Source organism: Lepidothrix coronata, unplaced genomic scaffold (genome assembly GCF_001604755.1).
Source record: "Lepidothrix coronata isolate B3197 unplaced genomic scaffold, Lepidothrix_coronata-1.0 Scaffold17, whole genome shotgun sequence".
Lineage (NCBI taxonomy): Eukaryota > Metazoa > Chordata > Aves > Passeriformes > Pipridae > Lepidothrix > Lepidothrix coronata.
In genome coordinates this window covers 1527379-1542847 of record NW_016690197.1, presented here as the reverse complement: position 1 = coordinate 1542847, position 15469 = coordinate 1527379, and the positions used below count along the sequence as shown (strand labels likewise).

At 41.0% G+C, this 15469-nt stretch overlaps 1 protein-coding gene across 2 annotated transcripts in view; it reads right to left on the bottom strand.

Annotated features, from left to right (window-relative positions):
- Positions 1–844: 844 nt before the first annotated feature.
- The window catches only part of GPRIN2 (G protein regulated inducer of neurite outgrowth 2), a 31162-nt gene continuing 16537 nt past the window's right edge, over positions 845–15469 (bottom strand). Inside the window, exons 1-2 of one of the 2 annotated variants that reach the window (XM_017806855.1) lie at positions 8194–8308; positions 845–5249 (exon numbers count right to left, since the gene is read on the bottom strand). In XM_017806855.1, the coding sequence (XP_017662344.1) occupies positions 3431–5233 (1803 nt within the window). In that variant the 5' untranslated portion in view covers positions 5234–5249; positions 8194–8308 and the 3' untranslated portion in view covers positions 845–3430. Of the gene's footprint in view, positions 5250–8193; positions 8309–15469 lie in introns of those variants that run through there. The other variant, XM_017806854.1, reaches the window with a different exon arrangement.

The window sequence follows — 15469 nt, the reverse complement described above, 5'->3', positions numbered from 1 at the left end:
GGTGGCCTTTCCACTCGATTCCCAGACATTAAGCAACCTGTCACACACACAACTCTAGAAAGCTGCTTCTCAGAACAAACAGACATTGTCAGGAGAGGACCAAACAATAAGGACAGTGATTTTAAAAGTGACCCATACGACAATGACAAAGCAACTTTTTCGTAGTTTGTTGTTTTTTTAAAAATCGATTTAACTATGGGAGGTTTTTATTTAAAACATTGAGAGAATATTCTCTATTTCAGTATTTAACCCCACAGTCAAAGTTTATCTCAAATAGCAACTGTGCAATGATAATAGTCAGTGTCAAATGTCTGACAGGTTTTGGTCTCTCCTCTAGGAATGGTAACAGTAAATAATAATTCAGAGTGAAATGAATTATTCTAACGCCTTTTCAGAGCCCTTTCTTCAGCATACTGATATTAGTATCAATTCCCTTTAACCTGTGCAGAGCCACTGAGCTAAGCATCTCAGCCCACTATCAATCTCTCAGCCTCAAGTATCATATACAATGAAATCCTTCTAGAGACATTAGTTAGTGTGTAGGGACAACATAACATAACCAAAACGCTGCATTAGCTGTGGCTGTTCCCATATGTTAAGGGAAACAAGGAGCACTGAGGCAAAATGGTTAGAGCACCCAGTGTGTCAGTGCAGCCCTCACTGAGGATTCCAGGGAAAGGCAGTCCCAATTTCCTCAGATGTAACTGGTTCCTCAGCATTCAGGCTGGGGAGCAGAGGCAACATGATGCAGTGCAAACTGGTTTTCAAATGGGCTCAAGAAAATAATACGCCCTGATTTCACCTTGGCTTGATAAGCATCTGTGTTCAGCATTGACCCACTCAGTTATAAATCCAGTATGAGCTTTTCTGCTACTTTATTCATATTTGAAAATAGAATGTAATGGATTTGGATTTTCCTAAGTTAGAAAACATTAAAAAACAGAATCAGAGTTCTCACATTTATAAGAGTAACACTTAAACAGAGAATACTTAATACACAATGTGGCTGCATTTAATTTTTTTTTAAAATTGAACCCAAATGCAAAGTGAATCCAAATTGCCTTTTTTTTTGAGGCATCTATCATACAAGAGAAAAGACTTATTTTATCCATGCAGCTGATATTCAGATTAGTGTTTCAGTTGGTATTTTTTTCCTTAAATCTCCATTAATATACGTTGTACTTTAAACCTTTGCAAAAGCATAGGAAATCCTCAAACATAAACACTATTTTTATAAACAACAACAACTCCAATTATCATCCTAAACACTGTAGTAAGTGAGCATCTGTTTTTCTGGACTTGCAAATCATTGGTATCCTCTCTCCTTACTTGTTATTTTTCTCATCCAGGAATGATAATCAGTATTTAGGACTGTGGCAGCAATGCACAAACCCCAAATAATCGCCACCAGAGCCGTATGAAATCCAAGAGTTGTTCCAGTTTTTATAGTACAACAGCCAAAGGATTCCAGGGACTTGGCCATGTTGTTCCAATCCCTTCTGCAAACTATCTCTTTCTGACAAGTTTGATACTGGTCCTATTTTATCACCTTCCTAGAGCAGGGGGGCTTTATTTTAGAGGGGTTCTTGGATTGGCAGGGGTGGGAAAGAGAATACAGGTTATTCCACACGTCAAATAGCTTAAAAGTATGGATTATGATGGCCATGGGAACAAGGTACACTTGCTATTTTAAAGGTTTAGTTTGACTCTTCAAATCTTTAATTCTCCTGCACACCCAACGACAAGCTAATAGACAACACAAGCTTTTAGACCACCATAGTGCTTGAAATTCTCAAAGTGTAATATTTGAAGAAAGGGAGAAATCAGCGTTTGATACTCTGGGCCATAAAATAAGTTCATATGGAAACTGTTTAGCTAAACTCTAAATAACAGCAGAGTGATTTTATTTAGCTACTCATTACTTCTTTACTTCTATTAAAGCTTAAAGAAAAGGAATTTTAACATCCAGGATCATTATCAAAACTTGGATGCTCAGAGCTATAGAAGCATCCTGAGTAAGGCATCATATTCCAGCGGTTTCAGACTTGGTTTGTATAAAACTCATTTTGAGCTCAGACTTCATTGAGGCAAAGTCCCAGGGCCTGAATGAAGCCTCCTGAACTCAAAGCAAATTTCACAGCAGCCAGCTCTGCTTAATTCCACTTTGTCCAGGAGTGAAAATTTGATCTTCAGCCACTCTATATTATTAAATTAATGCATCACAGCTCATTGACCAAAGGCCACGTATGACACTGGGAATGGTATTCTCAGCTTCCTTGACAAACCTTTCACTTCAAGCAGGCCCTGCACCATGGCTGCATTACACTATCATAAAAGGTTTCTCACTGAGAAATGGTTTGCAAAGTTGCTTTTAGGAGAAAATAAATCTTTAAGCTGCCCAAATGACCAAGGCACTCGGAACAAATAATCTTAGAGCTGTACTTTGGGGAAGACACAAGGTCTGACTTTCAGCAGGCGCTTGATGTCAGACCAGAGAAGAAACACAAGACGAGCAAAGGTTACATGCAAACTGTCCCCTGTGGCTTATGCAACAGCCAAACAACCACTGATCAGGATAGATGCACATAAAAAGAACTCACTGGAAATTACTTTTAATATAAGCAAAACAAAACTGCTTACGAGTTGTAGGGTATGATGTGTGACAGACTAATCTGAACACCTTCTGTTTTATGTCTCTAAAACAAGCATTCAGTAAGTAATTCACATTACATGAGTCATCTTTGGTATACTGTACATTTGTGTCAATCGCTTGGTAAACATCAGTTCTGGATATTTATAGTGTAATTCATCATAACTACAAACTAATTGGAAAGTTGGAGGGGCATCCAATGTACGTGAGCTCACAGAGGGAAGAGTTCAGACTAGTAATACTGAAGTTACTTCACAGTTACGTAGAAAAAGTTACAATTCTTTGTCATAGAGCATTACACTAGTTTGTCATTCTACAGTTAAAGTGGGCTTACAGTCAGCATTTTTATAAATTAACAGCAAAAGCTCCCAAAACGATTTAAGGGAGTAGGATTGAAAGCTAAGAACTTTGATGAAAGCATAATTTTCTAACTTTGTTTTCTAGCCCTAAATTATTAAAATACAGAAAAAATCATCATTATTTTAAAAAGATGCGTCATTTAGAAAAGAAGTTTCATTCCTTACAATACAGTTTAAAATAACACAGAAGAAAACAGTGCTACATTACATACAGTCAAGAGCATTCGGATGACAGGATGTAGATACCAGCTTATATTCTCTGTTATATGGCCCAACCACAGGTTTTTCCTTGCTTTGATGTATATTCAATGATCACTGAACTTCTCCCACTTATCCTGATGTGGACTGTGTCATCGGTTAAGAGTCGGCATTTATTTACAATTTAAAAGCAGCACAGCTATCCTGCATCCTACAGCTGTGCTCACTCCACTGCAGTACTGGAACGAGCACAACAGCTCGGATATCTCAGGGAATGCATCACTGTCCTGAAAGGCCTTTTTTTTGCTGGTTTTTCAGGAGGTGGCTCCTCGTTACTTTTCTCAGCCACCTCAGCAGGCTCTGTCTGGAATTGTTCTATTTGAAACTCCAGATGTTTTTGAATGGCTACCCCGAGAACTTCTGGATCCACAGATGCCCCATACACTTCCCATGTCATTCCTTCATCGTCCCACCTCACTTCACGTACTGGAGTTTTGGGGGCCTCCAAGTCTTGCTCCAGGTTCACCTCTGGGAACACATGTGGGTGACCTTCTGCTGCAGCTGCTGGGCTTGTAGCCACAGATTTGCATTCCATGGTCGGAAGAGTTTGTACCTCGGCATCTCTACGCTCAAGAGGTGGTTTCAGTCCTCTGGTTAAATCATTCATAGAGGTCATAGTCCACATATCCTTAGTTGTCACTACCATGTCTGCACCTTGCTGGCTGCTGAGGGCAACGCAGGCAGCCTTGGTTTCTGGAGGAGCTCTCTCCTGATGAGCACAGTGCTGAGCGTGCTGCAGTTGTTCTCCAGGAACATTACAGCACTTCAGGACTCTCTTGGCATCCAGGCCCGATTCACTTACTGAAGACACCAGCTTAGGATAGGTCAGAATGTCTGAAGCAGAAAAGGAATGAAAATAGCCAGGTGCTGCTGGCTCTCTTCCTGTCTCACTTACGGAGCACACCAACCGTGGAACGAGTTGTATGGATGGGATGGGCAAGGAGTGGCAGTAGGCAGGGATGGTGGCATCTGCCTTCAAGGCATCCTGCCTTATACTGCAGGGCCCTGCAGAGTTGTTATGAACTGCCATCACCATGGGGGAGTATGCAGAGTTTGGAATATTACCATAAGTCAGACCACCATGGATAATCCCAGTGGCTTGATTGAACATTGTCCTGTTTGGAAAACCATTTCCAGGCATGTGGTGTCCTAGAACAGCAGCGTGAAACGTTCCAGGATCTGTGTAAACAGTAGTGTTACGCGGAATAGTGCCACTGTCAAAGGTGTTTGTGGGTACTTGTTGGTCTCTAGGCAGGACTGGAAGATGAGTCACAAGGTTTTGATAGTGAGATGTGTTTTCATTTGTTTCTGATCCAAACCTCTGTGTTGGGAAGGACATCCTAGCCCCTGGTGGGCCATGTCTGCAGCTAGAAGAGCTCAGGCTGGAGTGGGTGGCACTGGTTTCTATGTGAGTGACATAAGTCTGCTGTTTGCAGCTGCAGGTTAGGTCTGAGTGGCTTCTCTGAAGGGCAGTTCTTGATTCTTGCATTTCACACATGCTTTGCTGGTGAGCAGCACAGGCTGAAGAAACATTCCCAGCGGTGCTGCTCTTTACACATATCTTAGCATCCCCCACTTCCCAGGATGCTGAAGGCTGTTCAGTGATAAGGAAATGGTTTGTAGTCTTAGTTCTGCTCTCTGAACGGTCATTTGCTGACTGGTCACTTATGATTTGGACCTCTGATGCAAGTCCCATCCTCCCAGGCTGTGAGGAGGACCATCCTGGACTCTGCACACTCCTTGCATCGCTCTTGTTTTCCAGGGTATGGCAGATGGTGCTACTGTAGCTTTTCTTCAGCTCCTGTTTGTAGTTTAGCCTTTCCTCTAGACTTGATTGCCCAACACAGGTCAGATTTGAGGAGCTCTTGGACAGGGGGTGACTGTTGACATTCAAGAGTCTGTGACAAGTAGAACTTAGCGAGTCCTGGTAGGAGTGAGTGTGGAGCTGGTGGCTGTCAGCTGACATGGCAAAAAAGAGAGATCTGCAGAAAATGGTGGAGAAGAAAAAGAAGCAATTTAAGAAGGAAATAAATGTACCAGAAACTATAATCTCTATTGCCTTCTGCCTGGGCTTCTTGCTATTCACAGTTCACAAATACCTTTGAAAAAGCACGGTATTCTAGTCTACGTGTACTCAGGCCAGTCAGTTTCCACAAAGGGTTTTTCCCTAAATTAGATTCAGGTTTTATTGAAATTCTGGTGAGGGTTTTTTGTTTGGGGGGTTTTTTTTGGTTGTTTTTTTTTCCATTTCACAAAACACAAAGGGAAAAAATTTTCTTGGTTTCTACCTTTTAACAAAAACAATCCCAACATTACCAACTATCATCTCTCCTGAATTCACTGGAGCTGTTTTTGGGAATGCAGAGATGTCATGTAACTTAAGCAAAGACAGATGTATTTTCAAACAAGATAACTCTTTGCCACAGTGCTCATTAAGCCAACAATGTTAACTGATTGTCAAAACAAAGAAATGTTCAGTTTTTAGTCTCTCGACATTATAATTTCAGAACTTATCCAGCCATTGCTGGAGCTTTCAAACATTACCAAAGCCATTAACAGTTGAACAGGTTCTCCCTTTTCCTCATACTCAAGCTTCTTCATATTTCATTTCAGAAGAAGATCACTATTTTAGTCAACTGTTTTCCCAGACTCCACACAAGTGAACTGTAGGTATGGACAAAACTGGTTTGGCTACCTGTGGCACAGGAGATGTGACATGAAACCCAAAGAAATGAGCTCTCCCAGGCCTGTGTGGAGTCAGTGCTAGTGTTCCCAGAACAAATAGTGCTGGGCAGCACAGGGCACTAATGCCCAGCTGGACTGTGACAGCTCAGGGGGCTTTCTAGCTTGTGCTGACCGCTGGCACCATAGGAGGTGGCAGCAAAGAGGGATCCAGTGAAAGGCAGGAGATGAAACTCCTCTAGGAACCATAAAGGCCCAAGGAGAGTCTGCACCTCAGCACAGACTCTGTTAAGGGTACGTGCTTTGGGCTGCTTGGGCTGATCACCTTTGGGAATCCACAAGTTCATGCTGGCTGTGGAAAGTGCACACTCACTGCACTGAAAGCAGGGTAAAAACAAAACAAGAAAATCTTTAACCAAAGTGTTGTGGTTCTTCTGTCCTTTTTACAGTCACTTCTTGTTTCTACTGGTGGATGTAGCTATATATTGTTAACACGTTAGCACTGCCACAACTAAGAAAAGTTGTGATTGAAGATTTTGAATCTAACCAGATTTAGTGATTTATTTTTGCTGATTCAATCAGATCTTCCACTGATTGACTGTGCACATTCCCTCGGTGTCACAGAAGTGTTGCAATATTTGCATAACTAGGATATTTTAATATGCTCATGTATCTATAACTACACACAAAGGTGTATTTCTTTTCTACAAGAACTCATTCTGTTGAACAGGAAAATCTAGAGCATTTTTGCATTTCTTCGGGGTCAAGTACTACTGGATATTTTGTCGTGCAGATGTATAGTGGAAGCCACAGTTTCTCAGTTAAGACAACTTTCCCCCAGATGTTCTCTATACACTCTGCCTCCCAAGCAGGTCTCCTACAGAAACCTGCACAACTGTGCACTGTATCACTAAAATAAAAATGAATGTGCAGAACAAAAAAGGTACATACCCGTGGTGAACAAAAGCATTCTGCAAATGTAACAGGAAAATTCACTCATTACACCAAGAACGTGGTGGCTGCAAGGGCTCACATTTGACCCTCTCAGTGAGAAGCTTCTAATATGTGATCCTTCTAATGTGATATTTACAGGCTCAAAGAGTCATCTACCAACCAGCACAACTGATAAAGAGCATGCCTTTTGTTCCATCCACAAACCAAGAGCTCTACTGCTGATCCAGGCAGCTATCAGTGCTTGTAATTCCAGTTTTACTGGTAACTTTGGCAGGCTAACAGGTTGCAATTTTCCCGTCACCTGAAATCCAGTTGTGTTGCCTGTTTTCCATAATGAAATTAAATTGAGCATGACAACATTAAAAAATAATAATATTTGCAATCACTTCCTTGGGAAGCTTCTAACTGCTGGCTGTGTAGCAGGGACTTGTGATTGGCAGCAATATGGTCTAGCAAAGGGCTTGCTCAAATTTGGACTGTATGCAGAAAAAAGGCAGTTTCCTGTCCTTCATACATGCTTCACCTCCTCCAGCACGTTACCTGTCCTGCAGCCACTTACACACATGGGGATAGTCTGCCACACAGAGTTCAGAGGAGTCAAAAGGATTAAACACCACAGCATAGCTGTCTGCAAGGTGAGAACCTTACACTTAATCTCTTTAACAGATAACACCTGCAAAGGCTCTCACACACACCGGGATGAAACAACACTGACTAGTGGGAATCCTCAGCCACAAATATTGAGACTTAGGTGAAGGGAAGGCTCAAACATATCCTCTTACAGATGATAAACAGCTCTGTGAACTTTGAAGGGTTCTCTCACAAAGTTTACAAGGTTCAAATACGTAAATATACACAAAGACCAAGGCCTCTATCTACTTTCTATGTGTAGCATTGCTGCAGAAACCTCTGTAACTGAAAGAAGTGATGCAATTTGAAACCGATTCATCACCTCACACAAAACAGATTCAGACAAATGAAACAGTCCAAATATAGTGACATTACTGAAAACAACATTCAGTGTGATGCTGGCAATGAAATCTCCAAGAGAACGCTGAAGAAATTTATTTTTGCCCCACTGCAGGTGAAATCAAGACCAAATGTGGGCCAATGCAACATATATTACACGTGTACATGTATAACATTAAAACCAGCAACTACCATCAGCATTTAAACATTCTTGCTCAGATAGACCAGTGTTCCAGGCTAGCACAACTGTAACAATTATCCTATGATTTGGGCCTTGAGAACAATAGGAATGATTACCAATTAACTAAAACCACATCTCACCTTCTCACCTGAGACTTTATGACACAGTTAAGGATGGGGAAAAAAGGAAACAAAGCCCCATTGAAGCAAGATGAAACAGCTTCTTGAGAATAATGCACTTTCCTGTCATGTTGAAATCTGGAGTTACTTTTCCCAGACAGCCTGAACATTTCTCCTTTTATAGGCCACCTACTGCTTTCCCCCTCCATTCCCTGCTCCCTTGGCCCACTCTGGAGCTCTTACACAACCAGCACATTGTGTCCACCTGGCAGAGGCAGGGCCCTGAGCCGGACTTGTGCACGTGGAGCTCTGCACGGAGAGTGACAGCTGCACAACAGACCTGTGGCAGCCCTGGCCTTTCCTCCCCTCTGCTGCAGCCAAATGTTGCCTCAGCATTTCACAGCAGCACAAGTGAGCCTGCAGGTGTGCCACAAAACAACACCAGCTTGCTGATCCCCATGACTTTTTTTTTTTTTTCAAGTGGCTTAGCTCTCATGACATCAATTCATCAATCCAACTGCACCAATCACTAACGTCAGCACAGCGGGGGAAAAGAAGGCTGTGCCCCTCTGGAGAAACACAAACTCACACATGGCACAAACTCACAGCAAAGCTGTATGTGCAGCGCCCTTCTTCCCAAGTCTTTGGAAATGGAATGTAATCTCATCCCCTACTTCCCAAACCACGTTTCACACGAGCAGTGCTGGCACTGGCTGCTCAGGGTGCACAGAAATTCTTCTGTGTAGGTCCACCCCCCCACAGGAGGGGCCCACACACCGAGGTGCGGCACGTCCCTCGTGGGCCTGTGCGGCTCATCCAGCTGGTGACTGCGGAGAAGGAGCAGGAAGGAAGCAGAAGTGTCTGGATGGTCATACTGACACATCTACCAGCAAGGGGATGGGTCAGGCACCCAGAATTGTGTGACAAACTTTTTTTAAAAAAACCACCACCAACAAAATCCAACCCCAAAACACGGGACCTCTCTAATGTCACAGTCATACACCACCACTGTATTCTGTGAATCAGCTAATTAGAAATGGATTAGCATGTGAAACACGGATAGAGACACAGCTGATTTAGTGGGTACTTAGAGACCCAAACCAGCTTTCTCTGTGCATGCTGGGTAGAGAAGATTGCTTTGCTTAGCTTTGCTTCTTAAAAAGTAAATATATAATTTATAGAAAAGGAATTTAATTCAAAAATACCTATTGTAGGTTCTGAGTTTGTCTGAAAGATTCTAATTTTGAAGTTCAAAGGAAATCCACACCTGAATAGACAAACAAGAAAGCAGTAACTTTGAGGCAGATACTCTGCTGTGAATATATAGAAAATTGTTAGACAAGCAGAGAAAGGATTAGGATAGAAATGGAATTAACATCCACTATTTTTGGCTTAGCTTCAGATAGCTTATGAGAGGATCTAGGCTGCTTTCACTAATTCCACTGAACTACTTTAAAGCAACAAATGTGTATTTTGCTATGACTTATGATTAAAGTTGTGACCTATTTAATGCACCAGTAAATTTAGTCTCAAAATATTAAATATAATGTATGTTATCAACTGAAAGACGTACACTGGTAAATTAATGATGATTGTAAAATTCTTCAGTATTTTTATGTTCCACGCATGTCAACATATAAAGCAAGATTTCATGTAAAATAATAATACCCCATGTATTTTAGTATGATCATATTTAGCTCCTGTGTTACGTATCCGTTAGTGATTGCTTTCTTCCCTGCACTGGCAAGCTTCAAAATAGTGATATGACAAATGAGACATCCACAAAACAGATAATAGATTTCATAAAGAGGATAGTAACACGGGATACTGACATGGGATGATGTGTTAATAACAAAAGAAATCCAGCCATGCTTGCATTTCCTCCAACAAGCAAAGAGAGAAACTACAAAAAGCCATAAAAGTAACTCAGCTGCTGGATCCTTCTAGGATGCTTGATTTTGAGAATTCAAGAAAAAATCTACACTGCAGCTTGGCAAGAGCGACTATGCTCTTTGACAGAATCATCACAGAATGGTTTGCTTTGGAAGGGACCTTAAAGATTACCTAGTTCCAACTCCCTGCCATGGCAGAGATGCCACTCACTGGATCAGGTTGCTCAGGGCTCCATCCAACCTGGCCTTGAACACTTCTAGGGATAGGGCATCCATAACTTCACTGGGCAACATGTTCCAGTGCTTCATCACCCTCACAATAAAGAATTTCTTCCTAAAATCCAATTTTAATCTCCCATCTCTTAGTTTAAAGTCTTTCCGTCTTGTCCTATCACTATCTGCCCATGTAAAGAGTCATTTTCCCTCTTTTTTATAAACCCCTGTTTAGTACTCTGCTAACAGTAGCAACAATAGACAGTGAGGCAGTACGAATCACCTAACACATTAAACAATACAAGTTAGTTGCAGGATTTGGGAAGAGTCAGAGAAATTTAATGCTATTTACTAAAAACATGCATGCAGTGCCAGAGACTTATTTCTCTAAGACTTTCACTGTTTATTTTTGCTTTATATAACTGTGATGGTCAACCCATAAGTCAACTACACTTATAATAGTGACTGCAGGCTGTTTCACTTGTTCTCACTTTGCTGATCACACAATTAAAAAAAATAAAAATTTCCTCATAACAATTCATTTTATGCTTTCAAAACCAGCATCTGACTGCAAAATGGTGATCAGAGCCAGTTTCAGAGGTGAGAGCAATAATATGCAAATGTGGAATTTGGAAAAACATTTGGCAATTTGATCCACACCAGCATTTTTGGATGATAATTGTAAATTTTGGGTCCTTGCCCTGAATTTGCTCCTTTATTTGCATGATTCTGGCCCCACCGTGCCTCAGTAACCTGTGCAATAATCAGCTTCATAAGGCAAACACAGAATTTCTGCAATAGCACCAAACTCCAAGACAAACACATATACGTTTTATACAAGGAGAGTAGTGTGATTTTAATTAACTTAGGAGATTTACTTGAATAGAAGGCTGCTATATGTAGGTTCTTAACTCTGTTTAATCTTATTACAAATACCATGGTTATACATTTGAAAAGGCAAGAGTAGTTTATGGTTAAAATGACAGAACTTTAACTACAACCTAAGGGACAGCTGTCATGTAGTCATAAACACGGCTGACACCTGCCTGGGACATAAGACAACACACACAGGAAAACCTAAATTTCTGCCTGAACAGCCAAATTACCTCAGGTACCAGAAGCAGTACAGAATATTTACTCTGTGTTCTCTTCAGGCCTGGAGTTCAAGCAATATGTCTTCCTTATTGGAATCTACGACTGAACTTCTAAGATACATGTTTACAGTGGTAAAATGACATAAAAAGGAACATCATCTAATATGACATTGATTTCTTTTAAAGCAGTACTAATTTTGAAGAGACTTATACCACCAAAATAAAAAAAAAAAAATAAGAGCAAGGTTATGTCTAAAAATGTGTCCCTGCTTGCCCACACTGAGAATTACCAGTCATTTCCACAAGATAAGAAAGATCTGTTCTGCACTCAGGAAAAGATTGACATGCTAGTATGATGAGTTCTGATGGCCTCTCCCTAACTACTACTACTGAAAGAAACAGTTCATTAGCAGTAATCACTAACATTTATATTGGGTGGGGGGAGTCAAACCACTTGAAAGGCACTGGCAAAACAGGATTAGCCTTGGTAAAAAGCTTAGAGGTTCAAGTGTCTGGGATTAGGAGTTTTGTTGTTGTTTTTAATTGTTATTTTATTTTGGTGAATTATAAGTGAAAGGAAGAAATAGAGGAGTTACAATAGGGTAAAAGGTATCCCTTGTCACGGAACATAAAAGACTTTCTCTAAATTCTGTCAGTACAACTATTTCAGTGCAACTAGATTAATAAAGACTTAGGTTGAGACCCCAATCACTTAACCTTTAATCCATCATCTTCCTGTAGGCTTTCCATTTTGAAATAGCATTATAAATGTACTATGACTTATTCAGTTCAATCTGCTAATGTCCTTTTGTGAATATTTTGGGTCATCTTAAATATTTTCAAGCATCAGACAGATCCACAGGACAGACTGGTCTGGGCACTTACAAAAGCCATCAGATGGACACAACAGATAAGTGCACACTGATGGGAATGAATGGGATCGTTTTTCAGTTCTGCACCATGAGAAGCAACGGTGACAGTGGTTCATGTCACTGGGACCATAATTCCCTGTAGGAAGAGGAAGAGGAGTACATTTGACAGGCTAGAAAACACGAGAGCAGAAGAGTTCTGGCCCTCAGTGCACAGGACTGCAAAGGCACACTGGACAGACATCTCTCTGCATTGATTGGTAACAAGATGAGAAGGAAAGAGTCTCCTTTTTCCTGAGTCCCCTTTTTCCATCTCCATTCTGAGGAGCGAAGCAGAGACCTCCTCCCCCAAATGCTGAAGGGACTATGGGTAGCCTGGTTACCAGTGACCTCACCAGGGGATAATAAATGAGTTGCCACACCAGAAAATTAAAAGATTCCAACATTTTCCAATATATTCACCTCAGTGCAGAAGGACAGGGCCCTTGTGTCCACAGTTACCCCAACAGTGTAAGAAAACCCATGCAAGAGGGTGAACATTCTCTTTTAAGAACCAGCAGGGACAGCCCACAGCTCTGGTACAGCTTGAGCCAGGAAAGCAGAGCTGAGAACTCTGAATTCTAAGAATGAGAAAGGCTAAAGTGAGAGTGCTACGAGAGAGGAGCCTGATATAGATGAACCCAAAGAGACTAATTCCGTGAGATCTTTAGCTGAATTCCCAGGAAGGACAATTCACATGGGGCTGTAAATAAATCATTGGGAAACCAGAGGCACACTCTATCACAAGGGAAGCATGTGTTGGAATGTAGTCCTGACACCACCACATGATTACTGTGCAACTACGCATCCTCTTCACCACCATTATTTAATCATCTGTCCCAGAAACAATTTCAAAAATCTCTTGGATTTTGATCTTTTTTTAGAAGAATTTTACAAGCAAAACATTACTCCCACTCAGTGTGCACATAGATCTGCCTCAGCATACAATTACCCTACAATATACCCAACAGAGCTAAAATATGAGATATTGTACAGTTATAAGTCAGACGACTTAAAACATTTTAATTACAACTGAAATATGCTGATGTGCTCATGTGATCAGCTGTTTTCAGCAGCTGGGGCTTTAGAAAAATCAAATATTATGACAGCAGGCAACACTGACCTAGAATCATGCTTGCAGTGAATAGTGCGTGCCTACAGAAGTGGTATATTAATATAATTGTCTTTCTGGTTTAAGCAGATCAGAATTAAGCAAAATGAAACTGTTAATTCAGCTGCCAGGTTTATGCTGCTAAGAATTGCTGGCTACTGGTATCCACTGGCAGTACAGAAGTCCTGTGGGAAAAACATTTCACAATTTCTTTAGGAATTAATCTTTAATGCAGAAAATGTTTGCAGTGATCTATGAACATTTGGATATATTTCAGAGTGACAGACACTAGTGAACCTTTTCCTCTTCACAGCAGAGGATCAAATTGTATTCCATCACATGTACCAACTTGGAGGGGACAGGGTCAGTCTGGTATAGAAAGACTTGTGCTCTTCAAAGCTCTCTTTCTGTGTCTACTCCTCAGTCCTGAGCAGACCACTTCCAAAGCAAACCCACTGATCTGGAACTCTGCAAAAACACATGGCCATTGCTTGCTCAGCAAGCCTCTGCCTGTCAGAGGCCCAAGCCTGAAAACTGTGTGAATCACAGCTGCCTGTGAAGCAGCTTGAACTTAGAAATCATGCAGAAAACCAGCAGCTCATTTACAGCCTGCTTCCAATCTCAGAGCAAGGGAATACAGTTGGATATTAATGCAACCTTTACAAGAGGCCAGCAGTTTCCACATCCAACAAACTCCACCCAACATGGAGTTCCAAGATTAGAACATTTACTTGTAAATTCATGTGTTTTAGTAGAAAATGTTCAAATAATCATTTTTGCTATTTGCTTGAAAGCTTCACAGCAACAGTTAGAGGGAAGATACAAACTCAGCCAAGCCACCCTGCCCTATGGATACCCTGGCTTTAACAACAGGATTCAGCACTGTAGTTAGTTACCTTTGAACATGAGGGCAATGAAATACTCTGCCCTGACAAGTGAACACACCTCTGACACCTAAAGCTCTGTCACAGAGTTTGTATGAGTGGATGGACAGTCAGTGTGTGTGCTCTGTGCTGGCTGGAAGGCGGTGGCCAAAAGCACTGAGCTGAGCCTCTGTCTAACATGCCCAGCCTTTCCAAAAAGCTCACTCACTTGGTCCAGTGTTGTGCCAACAGAGATAAAAGCTTTATAACTAGTTATTAGCTCAAATCTGCCTTAAAGATACTGCCTGGATATAGCCTCAGGTACAGTGGCTTTTCATGTTCACATATCAACATTAATTGAAGGATGGCAGTTCCTATAGTGGCATCAAAAAGGAATAATGGGGAAATAAGCAAAAGTAATAATAATAGCAAAAACATCTCCATTAGAGTAAAGGAAAACAGTATTTCAGACTGAAAGATGCCCCATCAAAACAATCAAAGACGGTTCATTCTTCTTGAACACGTAATAGTTGAATCTCTTTCCTACCTAGAGAAATCTGACAACTCATCTAGTGAGACCCAGTAATTTACCTTCATTTCTTGTTCCCTTGTTTTTTCCTGTGATTGAACACCACACAAAGGGTCTCAAAAGCCCCTTCAATTCTTTATCTAAATGAGTGTTTGTGAACTATACACAAAACCTTGGAGAAAAGAAAGATTCAAAACAACAATCTCTCTAACTCCAGAAGCTGCTCTCAGTGGTGGCAGGGAAAAGACTGACTTTTACATTGTAGACCCACAGAAAACTGACTTCCAGATTATAAATAACAATTGCTCAGTAATTAGAAAGAGGAAACAATTGCCTTCTAATTCTGTCTGTGCCCACTGACATACTGTATGACCTTGAGCAAGTCATTCCCTTTGTGACTCAGTTTACTCACTGTGACTCAGGGATTAGATGCAGAAGCCCCTGATGTAGGTGTTTAAAGGCTTAATTCATGATTGCAGAGTGTTCTCAAATCCCAGAATGAAAGATATTAAATATAAGAGATTGAAAACAATGTATTCTGGCCCTTCTTTTGTAATACTTGGTTTGAAAGAAATAAACAGAGCACCTCTACAGGAAATTCTTGTTGTACATGCAGAAAGCTCACTTTACCAGTAGAGACACTAATCAAGCCTTAGAAGCACCCTCCCCCCTCCAGCTTTCAAGCAT